The sequence below is a fragment of the Elgaria multicarinata genome, chromosome 4 (assembly GCF_023053635.1).
Source record: "Elgaria multicarinata webbii isolate HBS135686 ecotype San Diego chromosome 4, rElgMul1.1.pri, whole genome shotgun sequence".
Taxonomy (NCBI): domain Eukaryota; kingdom Metazoa; phylum Chordata; class Lepidosauria; order Squamata; family Anguidae; genus Elgaria; species Elgaria multicarinata.
In genome coordinates, this window is record NC_086174.1 from 92,947,827 (window position 1) to 92,968,190 (window position 20,364).

The 20,364-nt window shown below is 41.3% G+C and overlaps 1 protein-coding gene across 1 annotated transcript in view; it reads right to left on the bottom strand.

The window, feature by feature from the left end:
• Positions 1 to 16,338: 16,338 nt before the first annotated feature.
• Positions 16,339 to 20,364, bottom strand: part of FIG4 (FIG4 phosphoinositide 5-phosphatase) — an 85,652-nt gene continuing 81,626 nt past the window's right edge. The window contains exon 23 of the mRNA XM_063124796.1: positions 16,339 to 17,490. Within this exon, the coding sequence (XP_062980866.1) occupies positions 17,313 to 17,490 (178 nt within the window). The 3' untranslated portion in view covers positions 16,339 to 17,312. The remainder of the gene's footprint in view (positions 17,491 to 20,364) is intronic.

Sequence of the window (20,364 nt, forward strand, 5' to 3'; positions counted from 1 at the left end):
TAGCAGGACCTCAACTGTGGAAATCCCTCCTAAGGGAAGGCTGGCTGGCTCCATCCTTACTGAGGTTTAGACAGGCCTTGGGCTTTTACAGTTGTGTCTGGTCTGTTTTAAAATAATGTTGTGTTTTGGGTTTGGTTCTTCTCCCCACCTCTTCACCTTTTTTTATGTGATTGTGATTTTTTAGGATTTTATTGTACATGGTTTTGAGGACCCTTGTGGGCAGAAAAGTGATATTTAACAGGGATGATTCTGGAGATGTAAAAAACAATTCAAAGCAGGGCTCCTCCAAAGCAGTCCAAATCCGACTGCTTTGTTAACTCCTGAAGATTCAGGATTTGGAGAACACATGGCCTGGTTTGTATGCCATGATAAGCCATGGCTGCGTTATCAACCTTGTTTGTTTCAGAGTGGCTTGTCATGACATCTGAACCTGAAGTTCAAATGCCTTCAGCATGCTTTGTTAACCACACACAAGTCACACTGAGAACCCGTGGCTTGTTGTTGGATTATTCAAGTTGGCTTGTTTTCTGGGTGGCCTGTCCTAACAAGCAAACCCACCAGGATGGTTTGCAAGTGACTTTCCCCAAGTAGCTACAGAGCCATCTGGCAAGAGAAGCAAAAAACAAACAAACGCAGTTGCTCCTTGCTATATCACTACTGCGCCTCCCTCCTTCCTCATCAATGCTGTCTGGCCCTCCACCAATATAGAAATTACACTTGGGAATGTGCAAATGGGGCGGGGGAAGAATCCAAACCCATTTTTGCCATAGTTACATCCATAATCCAGCACTAATCACACCTGCCCATCCCAATAGCTCCGTCTCATTAAAGGGTCAAGGGACTTGAGGGAGTGGGGGGGGGAAACTGACAAAGGCCAGTTCAAGACTTAATACAGTGACAAGATGAAACTGACAAGTGGGATTTCAACACATACAAAAGGGATATTGATCTGTACTGCTGATAATACAAAACAAAGTAAGTAGCAGACAGGCAAATTTGTGCACTTGTGAAGGGCAGAAAAATTAAAATAAAAAACCGAACCCGTTCGTGTACTTCTGAAGCACCCCAAAATATATATTTTTAAAGATTGTTAATGGTAAAAAGGGGTAGCAATCAAAGCAGGGGAAGCCAGAAAAGTTTCCCACCATAGGGACAAGGATACGAGCAGGTTTATGCCACCAAGGACACTGGCATACGTGCAGAGAGCAGGCTGGAGCACTACAGGGGAAACAAGCCATGGCAAACTGCAGAGCACCCGGTCATCTGTCAGGAGTAACGTGGCTTAGTGAGCAAACAACCAACTCACCATGGCTTATTTTCAGGGTGACTTACCATGGTGTGCAAACACACCCAGGACCATCAACAGTGCTCCTCCAGAAATAGATACATTTCTCCCCAACCTCACCATGCAGGGAAACACTAGGTTTGGTGCGGGGGAGGGGGGAAGAAGAGGGAATGTAGTTTGGTGACTGACGGTCAGCTCAACCTTCTAATCACAGTGAATGATTTTATCAGGACTCTCCAATCCCAATGATTTGGGTGGGGGATGTAGGAGTAATGTATCACAAGACTGATCCCATGTTCAGTGCCCTTTGCTAGTGCTCTCTCCCTCTCAGGAGCAGGGATGTTAAAAGAGGTTTGGTGGAGTTTGTGAAACATGGTAGGCTGTAGCTTTGGGGGCTTGCATGGAACATGCTAGATGTTCAAGTCCCTCTGCCTCGTCCACTGTACGCTGCACATCCATTATCTATCTACCCCGTCCTGTTGCACTTTCTGTGACTTTGGTGCCTATTGAACAGAAACCTCAAAATATGTTAAAGTGTTTTTCATTCATCACAACTCCCTACCCACTGTACCTATCTTTCTGAAATTGGGCAGGTTTCTTGGCAAAGGACACCTCTATGACATATTTTCACACAAATTGCCAAAAAAACCTAGGGGGCGGGGAGGGAAAATGAATCACTCCACCCTACTACTCAAAAAAGGAATACTCCTCTTACACACACACACGTGCGCACAAGCTGCACCAACCCTTTGGAAATTTTGCATGTTTCTTAACTAGGGCCACTTCTATGCTGCATGTCATTTTCATAACAAATGCCCACAAAAACTGTAGGTGGATGAGCATACCCTTTTTAGGAAACCTCTATGGTGAAAGACTTTTCATGCTCTCTCCAAGAAACACTGTACCATTTGGATTTTTGCAGTCTACTTTTTGCATTTCATTGCCACTTGACTCCACTGTTTATCATTCCCCTCCCTTCAGTATCCTGCAAACCAAGGACAATGTTTCATGCATCACATAAGCTTACAGTGTAATAAATCTTATTAGTCTTTAATGTGTCTCAGGGTTCTTTGTTATTGTTTTTCTCCCCAGAGAAATTTGTCTGGTGCCAACCTTGTTTAGATTTAGACACTAGGTAAAAAACAATTATTTTCTCCAGAGTGAGTGGGGATGGTGTTTTATTGCTGCTTCTGAAATTTTTATGTTATTGAATGTTACTGCTGTTTTATCTTATTTTATTCTCCTTTTGCCATTTATTATTCTGATTTATTCTTGCATTGGTTTCCACTCTGTGTTTTATGTCTATTTTTTGTAAACTACCTTGCAAATTGAAGATGTAAATTGAAAGGTTGGATTTAAGTACTTTAAATAAATGAGAAATAAGCACCCCCAGTTTCACAGGCATTATACAATTAAAGCTTTCCATTATTTATTCAAAGAGTATTTGCACAAAATTACTGAGCCAGAATTTATCGCGTCAGTGCGGTGGAGAAATACCACAACATGTTTCACACTGGTGCGTATTTACAGATGAAAGGGAGAATTGGATCAATTCCCATTTTTTGAATTCTTATTTTAAAATTTGCCTAACAAAGTAACAGTAATATTTTTGCTACAGAATAAATCTGAATGTATTAGTGTACAAATCTGGAGCAGGGTGGGCAGAAAGTAGATTGACAGATGTTTTGGACTTCAACACCCAGCATTCCTTACCATTGACCATGCTGGCAGGAGGTTCTGAAGATGAAATCCAAAACATCTTGAGAACTACCTTCTGCCCACTCCTGGTCTACAGTGGAAGCTGGCAATCTGGAGAATGCAAGGTGGTTGCTCATTTTTTGTATGCTTCACTCATGGCATTAATATTGTGGACCATCCATCTGTTTGAGATTTGGTTGGTTGGTTCTGGTCCAGTTGAGTAACTAACACAATTCAAAAACTAGACTCAGCCTTATGAAGAAATATTTGAACATTGACATTGCACCACAAACAAAAGATAACCAAGAGAAAGGGGGCTTCATCAGATGGGGGGAATCATGGTTCCCTGCTGTCACTTGTCCCCCCACTCCGCTTCTGTTACACAATACTTCCTCTTTGTCATGGAGGAGAAAGAGGAAGTAAAAAAAGACCACGTGGCCCATCCAGTGGGCATTTTTATTGTGCTGCTTCTCCTGCACACAGTAGGAGATTGTGGCAAGTTTTGCTTCTAAAAATAAGTCGGACTTACCAAGGTCTTATTCTATGATGGGAAGACAGCCTGAAGGAGTGGGAGACACATGGGAAGTGGATGTCGAGCTCTATCACACCAGTGATTTATCGAACTCTCACCATGCCTGGTATGTTTTTTTGCAGGGCGGTACTCACATGATGTCGTCCCTGTCCTGCTCTCATCTTGCCTCTTCCCCTCCCCTTTCCATCTTATTTTGGAGCAGGGAAAGTCCCATTTCCCCCCCTCTGTGCACAATAAAGCCACTCCTCCATCTTGTGTATTGTTGTCCTTGCACTACAGTATATAGGACCATCCCATTATTTGCTGGGGGCGTATGTGTTGAAGGGCGATCTCGCTGGCAAAAGAAGAGGGTGGGGCAGTTCTCCACTCAACTGCTCAACCATTAAGTGGGAGGGAGAAAGTGAGCGAAGCCGCCGCCTGTGCCCAGACTTGGTCCCATTCAACTCTGTCTTACTCCTGAGTAGGCATGTCTGGGTTTCCTGACCAGAACAATGTCGGTTTCCCATTGCCATACCAACATTGACCATAAACTTCTCCAAAAACTAATTGCAATACTTTCTCTTCACTTACATTGCTTAATATAATCTAAGGGGAAAGCATAGTGTGTTGTTTTACCATAATTGCGCAGTTTCAGGCTGCCATACTACTGTATTTGTGCAGATAGATATATATATATATATATATATATATATATATATATATATATATATATATCACTCAATCAGGGGGAAGGAAAACTTGGGGGCAGGGTGGGAGATTTTGCTGGCACAGTAGTGATACAGGTAAAAAGATACATGAGCTGAAATAACTCAACAATGCACAGATGTGAAAGTGCCCAGTGCTAGACTCACTAAGGAAATGGAGGGGGGAAACGCAGATTCAAAGCAGGGGGGAGGAGAAGTAGGTGTGATGGAGTTCATCACCATCAAAAGGACCCGCGAAAAACCATGTGTGGGCAGTAACAAGCATGCTATAAAACGCTCATCTGATGACGCTCAGGGTCTCTTAAAAAGAAGCCAAAAGCACAGACTGAAAAACTGCCAACATTGTTGTTAAGGCTTTGGAATCTTCAGAAAAGCGTAAGAGCACAGAATATACTTGCTTCTGCAATTAGATTTAGGGGATTTGTTCTCCGTAACTTCAGAAACATGGAAATGCCTGCCTGATTGTCATGCCACCACCCATATGACTAACCCACACGGATACTTTTGAATCAGCCAATCCGAAGACCTGTGGGGAAAATGACCCATCTCCATCCTGACCCGTCTCCACCTTCTGGAAGAGTCAGCAAGATCAAGTGCTACTTGAGCACCCCTGAGGACACCCTTTTGCTTTGAATATTGAGCTTTGGTACTCAAAATAGCTAAGCTAGATGTAAATGAATCCAGGAACCTTCCTGAATTTTTTATTCTGACAGAACCAAACTATTGTTTGCCCAGAGAGCTTGTGAACCGCCCAGAGAGCTTCGGCTATTGGGCGGTATAAAAATGTAATAAATAAATAAATAAATAAATATTGTGCCCTTTATTTTAACCCATCCTACCCACAGCTTTTTTCTAACTTTGGCAACCAACTAGGAAGTGAAGTCCTTTGGGTTCCCCTTCCAATAAAGCCACATAATTCAGAATGCCTGTTCTAATACGTTTCCATTCCTGTTTAATATATCCATTTCAAACTTCACAGTTCCCATCGCTGCTGCTACCTGAGCTTCTTTGGTTGCATAGACTTCCAATCCCATCCTCAGCCGTTTCCGAAGTGCCATCTTCCCCATCTTATTTGGCAAATACAAGTTTCCTCACTCTTCATCTTTCTCTGTCTCTTCGTTTAGCCTGTTAGAAAAAATATACTAGCCTATGTGTTAGGGGGTGGGTAGACTGACCAAGCGATTTTTCCTCTTTTGTAGCAAACGTACTTCTGTATCACTGAAGTCTATGCTTTTGGACTTTGAATGAGTGTTTGAACTAATTTCGTCTATTTAGAAGTAGCTATTACCCATTTGTAAGAGCATAATGTATGAATCCACACTATGTGCACCATATCTCTGGTTAAAGGCCTCTTTAGAACTGTGTTGATCAAGCTGTATTTCCATGTGAACAAGGATGTGTGGCAAAACCAGTCACTTACATTGGCAGGCAACAGTGCCACAGGATGGGTGTTGTCATGCCAAGGTGGTGTGAGTGGCTGTACAAGAGACAGGGCATCAACAAACAGGGAGAGATACTGCCATTGTATCCAGCTTCTGCACCTTCTTCAGGTATCTTCTCTATCCATTGTTATGAGGCAGAAAGCTGTGCTAGCAAGATCACAGGGTCTAGTCCAAGATATAATAATTCTTATCTTCAGTCTGCTTAAAATTATGACTGTGGGGAAAACAAAGGTAGTTTATATTTTCATTAATTTTTATTATACACCAATATAAACATTACAAAAGCGGGAATAAAATAGATCTGTGGGAAATAGATCTGAACATAACCATAATGGGTTAGATTCCAATGAGAAATTCATGCAACCCAACATCCTACAAATGTGTCCTTTAATTACCTCTTTCCCCCATTTACACATTAAGTAACTTCAGTCAAAAGTGCAACCATCCAGATTTGTTTCTACCACTCAAGCACAAATGGCATCTGGCATGATTTCCGTGATGAAATGATGTACAGCCTTGCAGCAGTCAGCAAACAGGTTTTCCGTCCTAAGTCATCTTACAGGAGAACGAAGATCTTTTAAACATCTGAAGTGTCCTGTTTTTGGAGAACTAGGGGTTATATAGCCAGCTAGTTTTGTACTTTCTAAAACTTCTTCCTGAAATGTTGTAAAAATTGAACAACTCCAAAACATATGTAAATGGTCCAGTTTAGATATCTGACACTTCCAGCAACAACATGTTTCAGATGCACAGGAGTTAAATACCAACAGAACCGAAGTTCGAAGAAACTTTAAACATTATGCTGATTATATTACATACATTATTCCATACCCAGGACCATTTCTCCTTTGTAATGATTTCTTGCAGATGTATTTCCCATTTATAACTAAACTGAATCTCTTAATGCCTAGATTTACAATTACAGCTTAAAAGGATTGATAAGTCGTTACCAATTACTCATCATCCCTTTAAACCTAGGAGATTTTAATTAGTTGCGTGGCTCTCTCTATATTTTTAAATTGGTGATTTATAATATTCCTGATTTTGAAATCCTGAAATCCTGTTTAATATATACACATTGGGTTGTATATCTAATGGTGTTCCACCAGTGGAAGGGAGCAGCTGATGGAATAAATTTCCTCCCTGCAGCCCCCTGTGCACCCCTTAAATTTTCTCAAGGGTTGGGGGACCCCTGAGCAGATTTGGGGCATGCATAGGAGGCTGCAGGGGTAAGGAGAGGACATGGAAGTCCCATCATAGGAACATAGAAAGCTGCCTTATACTGAGTCAGACCATTGGTCCATCTAGCCCCTCACCCATTGCATGAGCAGATTTCCCATTGTGCAAGCAGACCTGGAAGCTAATCTTTCAATTTTATCAACCATCTCTTGGAACATTGGATTAGTATCTTTCAAGTAATCTGAGATCTGGAATAATTGAAACTGAAGAGATGGTTATGATAAAACACTATTATTAAGGGTGACCATTCTGGAATAAACTGATCTTTACATTTATATAATACCAACAAAATACTGGCCACTGATATATCATACACTGCAACACTTGGCTGCAAGTCCCAAATGTACACCCTAATGTCAAGTTTACCTATCTCTCTGCACTCCAAACATTCAATTTGCGCCTACATAGAAACTGGTTTCTTTAACTATGCTCGGGGCGGGGGGGTGGACAGGGTTATATTAATGCAGTTTTCTGTTAAGGAAAAAGAAATCTTAAGAATATTTTTGAATTATGCAAGGAAGTAACATGGTGCACATTTTCATGATGAGAGATTAGTTGCATGATGAAAACATTGACCGCTGTTATCAACAAAGTACACAATAAAATTTAGAATGTGACAGTGAACAGATGACAGGTAGCCTAATTAGAACCAAATTTGTTGTGTAGCGAATCTCAGCAAAGAAAGGCAATTGCAATGCATATATACACACCACAAATGAACATGTAGAAACGTGTCATATAGTCGGCTATTATTCTTTTGAACCCCTGACCATTGCTGGCTGATTAGGACTAGGTACATCCCGTTTCTGTTCTGGATTTATTACATTATCACGTCATGCTTTCCCAGGCTGACAAATCAAGAAAATGAAATTTAAATGTTATTTTAAAAACTTGGGTCAAGTAAGGTAATGAAGATTGTATGTTCCTTCAAGAGAATTTAATCATGTTAAAATATGCCATTGGTTTTCATGGCTGTTCTGAACATTTTGGCTGATTTTACGAGACAGATTAATGGCTTTAATCCTCCCCAACCCTCAGCTATAAAGACTTGAGATCTATAATGCAGGCAACTGCCAAATATTAATAGTTGTAGCTATGAGAGTTCATTTTATACAATCATTTGTTCAGGAATGTCTTGCCACAGAAATATACTTATTTCCTCTAATTTGAAAGAGCACTCATAACAGTGGCAGCTTTTGCCTTATTATTATTATTATTATTATTATTATTATTATTATTATTATTATTATTATTTAGATTGTCACTAGATGGGATTACAAATGTGCAGCCACTTTCCACTTCTCTCAGCACAGTCTGGGTTTTTTCTTTTCTTTTCTTTTCAGGGCTGATTACAGTTTCAAAATTCTCATTGCTTCAGACAACAAGAGTAAAAACAGTATATAACAGATGTGATGTATCTCATTCCTCAAATTATTCACTCAGACTCCTCTCCCTCAATGGAAATAAGAACTTAAGAAGTTCCCTGCTGGGTCAGACCGAGGGTCCATCGAGTCCAGCACTCTGTTCACTCAGTGGCCAACCAGCTGTCGACCAGGGACCAACAAAGCAGGACATGGTGCAACAGCACCCTCCCACCCATGTTCCCCAGCAACTAGTTCACACAGGTTTACTACCTCAGATACTGGAGGGAGCATATAACCATCAGTGCTAGTAGCCATTGATAGTCTTCTCCTCCAGGAATCTATCCAACCCCCTTTTAAAGCCAAACTTGGCCATTTCACTGCTCACTCCTAATTCCAGATCGTTTATAAACAAGTTGAAAAGAATTGGTCCCAATACCGATCCCTGTGGGACCCCACTAATTACTTCCCTCCATTGAGAGAATTGACCATTTATTCCTACTCTCTGCTTTCTGTTCTTTAACCAGTTACTGATCAATAAGAGGACCTCTCCTCTTATTCCATGACTGCTAAGTTTGTTCAGGAGTCTTTGGAGAAGGGGCTTTATCAAAAACCTTTTGAAAGTCCAAGCAAACAACGTCCACCGGATCACCCATCCACCTGTTTGTTGATACTTTCAAAGAATTCTAGTAGATTAGTGAGACAGGACTTGCCTTTGCAGAAGCTGTGTTGGTTCTTCTTCAGCAGGACCTGCCCTTCTATATGCTTACTAATTTTGTCTATAATATTTTTTTTCAACCAATTCACCTGGAACAGATGTCTAGCTAACCAGCCTGTAATTTCCCATATCCCCCCAGATCCCTTTTTAAAATAGAAAATAGTTTTTAAGAGAGAGGTGGCATTGTTTCTAGTGGTGTTTGAACTAATTTCTTTTATGCTGCCAGTGGAAACCGGTGGCTCTGATGTCAATGGGGTGGTGAATCCATTCCCAGTTTCAGCCAGAACCAGCTAAAACTCTAAAGGAATGATCCACAGTGTGAAGCAGCTTGGATAACTCCTTTAGAGTTTTGACTGAAACCTGGGGCAGATTCACCACCCCACTGACATTGGAGCCACCAGCCTCCACTATGTGGTACTGCTGTCTCTTGTTAAACAGGTCCCACAGGTTTGTGAGCACTACAGAAATCTGGAGATTATTGGATGAATGTGTATTCCCCCTCTATCATACAACATTCAGCTGTCCCATTCAGTTTTTCCTCTGAGAGGGCTGAGGGTTTTGCAACTGGCAGTGCCTAGTAACGGATCCAATAGTTGTGCACAGAAAACAGTTCAAGGAAGTGTTGTCCTACCCCTCCTCCACACTGTTCCCCTTCAAACATTGGCTTGCGGGTTGAGGGGACCCTTAGGAAAAGCCTGGGATATGGCATGAAGGGTTTGGAAAGGGAAGTGAATCTGATTGGGAAGAAAGGCAGCTTGTGTAAGCATCTGCTGACCCCAGAAATGGTTCTCAGGGACCACTGGTGATAGCAGTGGAGAGGAAGCCAGGAAGCCCTGCTGAATACAACCAAGGCAAAGGGAGGTCTGATATACAGTCCAGGACTCCGGGCAACATACAGCTCAGCCACAGCCACTCAGACTGCAGTTTTATCAGAGCAGGGTGCATTTGGGATCTAGGTTAAAGACCAAGAGCTCCATCAGATGAGCAATTTATTGCACGCTCGTTACTGGGCACTCATGGATTTTCGTGGGCCCCTCTCACGACATTATCTGCCCCCACACACTTCCCGCACGCCTCCCACCCCTTCTAGCCTTCTTTGTGCCACAAAAAACCCACCTCAGTAAGTCAGACTTATTTTAAAGACAGACATTGCCGCTATTTCCTGCTATGTGTAGGAGAAGCAGCGTGATCAAAGTGGCCCACTGAATGGGCCACGTGCACATTGTTCACTTCCTCTTTCAAAAAAGGAAGTAATGAGGGACAAATGTGTGGGTGGAGAAGCGACGGTAAGCAAACGCGATTTGCCCTCATGTGATGATGCTCACCAGGTCTTTCAACAGGCCAAGCAAAAGGTTTCCAAAAGTAGATATGGGCCCCCGCAAGTGGTATAATTAGCAAAGAAATCATTTGATAACTCTACAGACTAAACAACCAGGTAACACTTTCCCTGAGGAAAATAGTGGCTAGTGATGCCTTACCAGCACTCTCAATGGATTCATTTATTTTTAAAATAAACAGTAATCTGCTGCAGGTATTGGGATAAATCATGTAAAAAATTAAGCACAATAGCTTCCATCTTCTGTACTATGTCATTAAGAGGCCACCATTCTGTAACAGAAAATCCAGATGTCCTGAATTTGGGAACGTTTCGTGAAAATCTACAAGATCTAAAGAACTGTCTTAGAGGGACATAGTACACATTAACCCTGAATTTGGGAAGCACAGTTAGTTCAGATCACAAATACTACAGAGCATAGTCTAAAACTTTAGTTAACATCGTTTAAAAAGAAAAAAGAACACCAAAATACATTTCTTCTATTCAAGTATTCTTCTCCTCACATGAGGAGGAAAGTAGGGATGCACTACCTAGCTCTACTCCTTCCATTGCATCCCTGTCAACTGCTTCAGTGCCTCCACAGGGTGAATGTATCCACTGGGGAAAGAGCTATATTTACATAGGCTCTCTTTGCATCATCTAACTCTATGAGGACAGCAGCAGATGTTTGACCTCCAAAACATGGAGGGTGATGGGGCCAGGTGATGGAGATGTGACAGAGGTTGTGGAGCTAGCTAGTGTGTCCCTGCAGGCCATCTCATTGTGCAAGACGTACACTTGCATAAGGTTATAGACAATCATTCATTCACCACATCCTTTGAATAGTGGCTATGCAAAAATAATAAAATTGTAGACAGAGAGGACATTGCACCAAGACAGGCATGGGCAATGTGTAAGCCAAACATCTGGAGGGCCACAATTCCCATCACCCTCAGCCAGCATAATTAATGGCAAAGGATGTAGGGAGCTGTAATCTGAAAGCTCTGGAGGATTACAAATCAAAGGGGGGTCAGTGAGTACAGGATGATCAGGAGATCTGATAATAGAGCAGGGACAGGGGGATTTGGTAGAGCTGGGCAGGGGCAGCAATAGCCCCTCCAAAGTGCCAATTTGGCACTTTGGAGGGTTTGCTGCTGGCACGGGGACAGGGGCATTAGCAGCAGCTTGGCCGCAATCATGAAAAGTGATTGTGGCCACACTCAGGATGAGCAGCAGGGGCTGCCCTTTACCCATGATGGTTTGCCACGTCCAAGATCAGATGACACTCTAACCCATTGTGAGTAAACACACAGCAAATCATGGGTTATCAGGCTGGGTTGTTTGGGAATAACAACCCACCCTTACAAAACCAGTCCAGGTTCAGACGACATGTTAACCATGAAAAACACCATCATGTGAACACGCAACATTAATGAACATCATAAAGCATCTATTTTTAAAAGGATAGTAAAATTATTATTATTATTATTTATTTATATAGCACCATCAATGTACATGGTGCTGTACAGATTACACAGTAAATAGCAAGACCCTGCCGCATAGGCTTACAATCTAATAAAGTTGTAGTAAACAATAAGGAGGGAAAGAGAATGCAAACAGGCACAGGGAAGTGTAAACAGGCACCGGGTAGGGTGAGGCTAACAGTATAGAGTCAGAACAAACTCAATATTTAAAAGCTATAGGAAACAGAAAAGTTTTTAGCTGTTTTAAAAGCTGTGATTGAGTTGGTAGTTCTCAAGTGTTCTGGAAGAGCGTTCCAGGCGTAAGGGGCAGCAGAAGAAAAAAGACGAAGCCGAGTAAGGGAAGTGGAGGTCCTTGGGCAGGCGAGAAGCATGGCATCAGAGGAGCGGAGAGCACGAGCGGGGCAATAGTGTGAGATGAGAGAGGAGAGATAGGCAGGAGCTAGACCGTGAAGAGCTTTGAAGGTCAGCAGGAGAAGTTTATATTGGATTCTGGAGTGAATTGGAAGCCAATGAAGAGATTTCAGAAGTGGAGAGACATAGCCAGAGCGGCGGGCCAAGAAGATGATCTTAGCGGCAGAGTGGTGGACAGAGACCAGCGGACTGATGTGAAACGAGGGAAGGCCAGAGAGAAGAAGGTTGCAGTAGTCCAACCGAGAGATAACCAGTGCGTGAACGAGAGTCTTGGCAGAAGAGACAGACAAAAATGGTTGAATCCTGGCAATGTAGTTGGCAGTGTATTGTGTAACCTTTTAATTTATAGGGCTATTAACCAGTTTACACATATTAATTAAAGGGAGTAGAGTGGGGGGGGATCCATGTTGGCTACCCAATCCAGGTCAGAGAGCCACAAAAAAAAGCTCAATGTAGGCAGAGGAAGAGAACAAACTGATTAACAGTGTAGCCTCTTGTGATTTAGAGAACAATAACTACTGTAGTGCCCAATGAAAATTCATGTGACTTCAGGGAAGTCATAAAGTATTTAAAAGGGAAAAAAGCGCCTTTATGCAGAACTGCTGCTTAGTAAGTAGAACTAGAACTGGCCAGTGGTGGGAAAATGGTGAACACACACCAATAGGTTCCTAGGACCTTTGAACCCCATATGACAAACTTTTAAATACCGTACAGTATTCTGAAAGCACTGTATTTGACTACAACAAAGCTGTTCCTATAAATCCCCCTATTTCTACTGGCGTATTTTCCAACTTTATCAGTTTGACTACTATACTGCCATCACGAGAGTTCAGAGGGCTCTTTCAAGGCCAATACACATATTACATTTTCCCACACAGAAATCCCCAATGTAGGAAGTATTTATTGTAATTTGAAGCACACACAGAGACAATCTCTCTCTCTCTCTCTCTCTGTGTGTGTGTGTGTGTGTGTGTGTGTGTGTGTGTGTGTGTGTGTGTGAGAGAGAGAGAGAGAGAGAGAGAGAGAGAGAAAGAGAGAGAGAGAGAGAGAGAGAGAGTATAATATTCATGGCAGAAAAAACACCATCTTTCACTTATTGAACAAAACTGCTCTGTAGACTTTATTTTGAATGCAAAATCACTGGAATCTATGCACATTACAGTAATTCCTTATGGAAAATGTCAATATCATACTGTCCTAATATAAAGCTATGATGCAACTCCACTTAGTATACTGTATACAGTTCCAGTCACCACGCCTAAACAAAGGTATTGTAGAGCTGGTAAAAGTGTAGAAAAAGGCAACTAAAATTATCAAGAAACTGGAGCATCTCCCGTATGAGGAAAGGTTACAACAGCTGTGACTGTTTAGCCTGGAAAAAAGGAGGCTAAGGGGAGACATTAGATGTGTACAAAATTATGCATGGTGTGGAGAATGTGGACAGGGAGAAATCTTTCTCCCTCTCTTATTATACTAAAATCCGGGTCATCCCATGAAGGTAATGAGTGGGAGATTCAGGACAGGTAAAGGAAGTTTTTCTTCACATAGCCCATAGTTAACACTGTGGAATGTGCTACCACAAGATGTAGTAATGGACAGCAATTTGGATGGCTTTAAAAGAGGGTTAGATGAATTCCTGGAGGAGAAGGCTATCAATGGCTATTAATCCTGATGGCTATGTGGTACCTCCAGTATCAGAGATAGCAAGCCTTTATTCAACCTCCAGTATCAGAGGTAGTAAGCCTATGTACTCCAGTTGCTGGGAAACATGGACAGGAGGGTGCTGTTGCACTCATGCCCAGCTTGTGGGTCTGCCATCGACAGCTGGTTGGCCACTGTGTGAACAGAATGCTGGACTAGATGGATTCTTGGTCTGATCCTGCATGGCTGTTCTTAAACAAAGTCCACCTGTGATGACAATATCCTGCCTATCAGACTGAATATAGAATTGGCTTCCACCAAGCATAAAATACTTTAAAATAGCCTTATCAAGAAAACATAAAGATTATGCCCATGATTTTAAATGCTCTAGTCCAACCTTCTCCAACTAGAGGTCTCTAAGCCTGACTTAAATGCTGCACGTTGGTGTATTTCCCATGATCTTCTATGTGAAGGAAATCTTGATGCACATGATGGGAAAATACTCTTCATTTCAGAGAAAAGAATAGGAAGGCCCTAAAATACATGACTCTGAGCTGCTACCACCACATGGAAGTCACTGATTTCAAGTGTGCTTAGTATTATAGCCTAACACACACACACATAAGCCTTCAAACCATGTTTTAGAAACATAGCATATCACCCACACTGCAGTGAAGTTTTCAACACAGAATTAAACTGGGAAAATACTTTTTTCTTTCCGAAGACTGCTATTTCAATAATAAAGAAGCACTTATACACTTTAGTTTTATTCAGTATGCTACCTGTTACAGTTTATTTGGGGGGAGGGCACTGGTAAATCTATTAAATTATCTACAGGCACAAATAAGATTAGCTGTTAGAAGTGAATCACATATATTAATCAATAATTTTAAACTTTAAACAGCATTTATCACAAATATAGAAAGAACATTAATGTACTACATTAAAGCAAGTACAGTGGAGGAAAAAAGTTGCACATAGAAGATCTTTTTCCATCCATTAATAGATAATCACTCCCATACAAATGGAATTTGTATCTTGAGTCTGTTAAAACTAGACACAATTGTAAAGAGAAATTGTGACCTTAGATAGGAATGTATCAGAGCATATGTGCTCCTAAAAAGTGGTATTTCTTGCTCTTTACAAAGCAAATGTTTGCTGAGTAATGCTAGCTTTTTTAAAAAAATGTAAAGTGCTTCTATATACTCTACAAAAATGATAAAACACTTGCAAAAGTAATACTCTAAATGGAATTCATGGTAAGATTTGGAATCTTTAAGATGGGCAATTAAATTTAACTTAGGTTTGAAAAACCATAAATGTAGTGGAATGTGTGTAAAATAGAATACCGCACATTGGCCATGTTCACACAAAATCCTTATTTATGAGGAAGTGTATGAATGAATGCCCTCCAATTGCTCCTGCTTCGCTCCTCCTGCAAATGGGAGCAGTTAAATTAATCAGGAACTTAAAAGGGCAACAAAACTTATTGCCACATCCAAACTGGGACTCCTGGCATGTTGCTTCTACAAGCCAAAGTTTAGTGCCAGGATTAGTAGATTCAGGCTTATGAGAGGATCTACAAGTCAAGCTCCAGGTTCAGATGCTGTGCTAAACTTTTTGCCCTGGCGAGTTCCTGGTTAGTTCAATTCCTGCTTATAGGAAAAGCCAGTTAGGAATGATCTGATAGCATGCATAAGCACACTTGCTTGTGAACGCTAAGCCAGGATTCTAAAGAGTTCTGTGATGTGGCCACTGGAAAGTCTTTGCCAGGCCAGCTGCTTGTGCAAGGTAACTTTTGCTAGCCTCACTTCAGCTGCTTCCCACTGAGCATGTGGCTACCAGGCTGACTGGCTGATTATTTGTCATTGAACACATGGCTACTTGCTTGGCCATTAGTGAACACTAGGCAGGTGGCTGCTTGCCAAAAGGCCAGGCCTGGTGGCCCTTGTTTAATAATGGTCAGCAGAGGATTCTGGTCAGTCCTCTGACTAGCTTTTTTGTGCCTCTAAGTACTGATGCTGCTGCAGTAAGTCCCTGTGGCTCCACAACTCATTGTGTTTTCTTCTAGCAATGCCATTTAAAGAAAAGCTCATTCTTATGACAATGAAGGTTCTAGTTAGCAAAAGAAAACCTCCTGAGAAGAAAGAGATTTCCCAGGTGTAAATTGCTGTTTCTGGGATTATGACCAATTTGAGTTAAGCCTGGAAGGTGACTGCTCAATGTCAAAACAAGACACCTGTAAACAAGAGGCAACCCAAATCCAATGCAGACTGTGCGCCAAAAAACAGGATACCTATGGGGGGGAAACTGGATTTCTTACCAATCAGTCAATAGCATTCCATTATTCCTGGATCCAACAGTACTTTTCATTTAATTTACAATTGCTTGCAAGAGAGTACTCCTGCTCCAGAACTGTAGCTTTACATACAAAAATTCAGGACTCCACGTGTTTCAAGCCATGGCATGTTCCTCTCTTTATTACCTGATCATAAAACACACCACTACTTTATCAAATACATTTTTAATGACACTCTGCTCCAACAGGGAAGTTTTAGAAATTACTTTGCAGCACACAATAAAGTTTCTAGAGGTGCCGCTGGGACTCTGCCCACAGCAACGAGAGAGAGAGAGAGAGAGAGAGAGAGAGAGAGAGAGAGAGAGAGAGAGAGAGAGAGGGAGGTATGGAGCAAGAGACAAGTGCAGATTCAGTTCTCAGCATAAGTATTTAACCTTTTCTTCACTTCTTGCTATTGAGAAACATTCACTAGATAGATTTCTAAAAAATGGTCCCAACGAGCATCTTGGATGAAATCGTCTTATAACTCATATCTTCTTCAAAAGCACGCTGACCGAAAGATACATTATTTGTGGTCACATAACAAACACCACTTAGACAAACTCAACAACGGCCAAAAATTTCAGTTGCGTAGAACAGCAGTTTGCAACCACTCCACTGGCAGTGTGTATTGGATGCATTTCCATTTGCTTTGATGTCCACATAACTTGAGCCAGACAACATACATAATTGAAGAGGACACAACTAATGTCAACAATTTACAAATGTTATCAATATGTACTCTCTCTCTTGCTTCTGAAAGGGTGGAAGGTGCTTTTGTTTTTTGTGTATTTATTTTCACATTTAACTCTCAAAAAAAGGAAAAATAATTCCTATCCTGCACTGCAAAACCATGCTAGATTATGCCAGCCTCCCCCAAGATGGCACCCCCAGATGTGCTGAACTGCAACTCCCATCATTCCCAGGCAGCATGGCCAACAGCTGGGAATTATGTGTTTTAGCCCAACACATCTGGACAGTGCCAGGTAGGGAAAAGCTGGCATATGCCATCCATTATAGTGAGGGGGTGGGAAAGTACATGTAAGAACATCCGTGGTGCTTTTCCACTGACTTCTCCTTCAATACATTTTTGGGGACTCCATGATGTGGTGCTCAGAGGAGTTGAACACAAGCATATATTTTTTTACATGTATCTGTTTCTAATGTATTCCCGGTACAGGAGAATGTCATCTTTTCCCAATGGCTGCATGATTCCTTTGCCAGCCTGGATGTGAGCATGAAAGATCTCAATAGATTTCCTGTCTACTTTAGGAGGCTGAACTTCATAAATATTGTCTTGAGAGAAAGCAGAGATGTGAGTTCTGCAAAAAAGAAAAAATAAATAAATGAAACCATCATTAAACTCAAGAGGAATAATGTACAAAGGGAACTTAAGGCAGAAATCCAGGTGAGAAATCTGTTCCTGTAGAGATCAACTGTACAGGCTCAAATGATTTCATTTCCTAACAATACACAAGGGAGCCAGACTTAGTAATCCCACTGGAATCAATGGGGCTTAAGTTAGTCCTATTGATTTCAATGGGTTCATTCAAAATATGACAACTGGATTCAACCCAAGGTAATTTAAAACTGAGTAACTGACATAGACCTTATATGCTTTAGTGACATCTGTGATGGGCCAAGGGCCATGCTTATGCTGGAATGTCACTAACGATTTTAAATCCTCCTCCCCAAGGGACCTGCTAGTGCTTACCAAAGCTTAAAATTACAGGAACAAAAAGTGAGATGGAATCACGGGGTTTAGAAGAATTGTGTACTAGTCAATGTGGCTAATACACACTAGTTAATGCAAATTTGTGTAAATCTCCTCAAACATGAAAAGAAACATTAAAAAGTACAAACGTAAAAAAGTGCAAATACCACCCTCACCACATTTTCAAACTTTAGACCTCAGAGGGAAAAGGTGTATTTTTGGTCTTGTTTTTTCTCTCTCTATATTTTTTGTATGACTAAATTTGCCTTTCAATTTCAGAAAGTAAAAAAAAAAAATGGAGCACAAATTAGAAAATTTCAGTTCGCTGCTGAGTTTGTACAATTCTCCTGTTTGCAGCTGAGGTTCCCAGCCTGACATACAGCTAGCAAGACCTTGATGCAGCAAGCAGAGCAGTCAGGTTTTCTGCCACACTTTCCAAGTGACTTCATAGCCTTTTGACACAAGCCATGCACAAGCCATAGTGCCAGGTTCACACATCACAAAACTTTACTCTGAAAACAAGACACTGCCAAGAACTGAACCACAAGCCATAGTTTCTCAGAGTGGCTTGTGCATGGTGAACAAACTATGCTGAAGTTACCGTACTGGATTCGGACGTCATGACAAGCAACTCTGAAACAAACAAGGCTCGTGTAAAAGTGTGAACTTTTCACAGCATGGGCCTCATTTGCTCCAATTAAGAATTTAGTTTACAGCTTGACTATTTATTTTTCACTGGCTATCTTTTATTTATTTTCTTCAATTGGTTTTGTTGGTCAATAACAAGAAAACAATGTATTTTAAATTACACGGAGAATGTTTTATTATGAAATAGTGTTGAATACTTGATTTGTTAGTCTCATAGCAACCATGCACTGCTTCTAAAGAAAAAGAAAAACTACAGCATATGTACTGCTTTAAAATAAATCTGTACTTGGCTACATTCGGACAACATGATAGTCAACGTTGGGGTAATAATCAACTCGACAGTTGTTTATCTAGGGGGTGCTCCCCACACAGCATAATAATCAACCGTGGTGTGGATTAGGATCAGCGCTGAGTTGATTATTAGTCCACACTGAGTTGACTCACTCATTCCCCTTCACTGCTCCTGGTAGTATCCCAGCATCGGTGGGTTGTTTATTACAGCAAGCTCAGGCAGGTGCACAGGAACCAGTATGCACATTCATTCATGTTCATCTTCTCACAATTTGTTAACTGTGGGTTATTATGATGTGCAAACTGGGCTACACAGCATGGGATGCTAAGCCTCTTTCAAACCAGCCTCAGTTCTCTTAAAAGATATTTTCTCTTCACTTCCCTTACATTTGAGGAAAGACTTCCTAAGAATGACATTGTGTTGCCTCTATTACTATTGTTTTGCATGTATAGCTTTCCTCTTTAACCGAAGGGGGGGGGGGGACTCCTGAGAATGTGTGTTGGGAACAATTTCTCCCCCCCAAAATTGCATCTCTATTTGCCGTAACCATTACTACCATAGAAATGAAGAGTATGTGCATCTTTTTAAAAATGGTAACACTTCTTAAATCCTTTGGATCCGAGGAATAAAGAGCAGTCTGTGCTTTGATTTGATATTTTATGTACAATGCTGAAGCTGTGCAATGTGCACTGCAGACTACCAGTATACATTGCAGTCATATCCAGAGAAGGCCAACGTAAAAACAAATGTTTCCAAGGCCTTAAAAGCCTGCAATGACAAAGCATGGCAGACCTCCAATGGCAACTTGTTCCAAAAATGTGGGAGCACTGCAGAGAAGGCCCAGTCATGTGTGATCACCAACCTAACTGCTCTCACAGGTGAACAAATGGGAAGGGCCTCTCTTGCTGATCTACACATCGAGAATAATCACATAGTAGGCTTGTTGGGCCTATACCACCTTTAGACTACAGATGGAGAAATGCAATTCCTTGCACTTAGAAAACTAGCATATTAGGAAGAAAGTTTTTTAAGGTAATCCTTTCCCTGATGAGTTAATTAAAAAGTATAAGAGATGTTTGGGTTTTTTAAAAATATGGAGGAACATTCATAAAAGAAACCAATGGCCTCCAGCCTACTGAACCTGTGGCCTTTTTGGAAGCATTGTTCGCTCTTCTGCTGCTTCTGTTTTCCCCAAGGAATCTGCAATTACCACCTGCAATTTATCTCATCATCAACTTGATACGTTTGTCCTGCTCTTCCACTGTACTATTTGCCCTTCATAGCCACAGCTCACTGCCTCCATTCAATAATCACAATTCTCGAAAATCTGGGCATATCATTCATAAGCATGTTACTCAATTGCTCCCACTTGGCTCCTCCTGCTAGCAGAAGGGGCTAAAGTAACTAGGAACTAAACAGGAGGCAAAAAGTTAGCATTACGTCTGAACAAGACTCCTGTCTTATCATTCCCAATCAAGCCAGGAATTGTAAGCCAACTACAAACCCTGGCTTGTTAGGGGAACAACAAACCAGGGGTCCTGG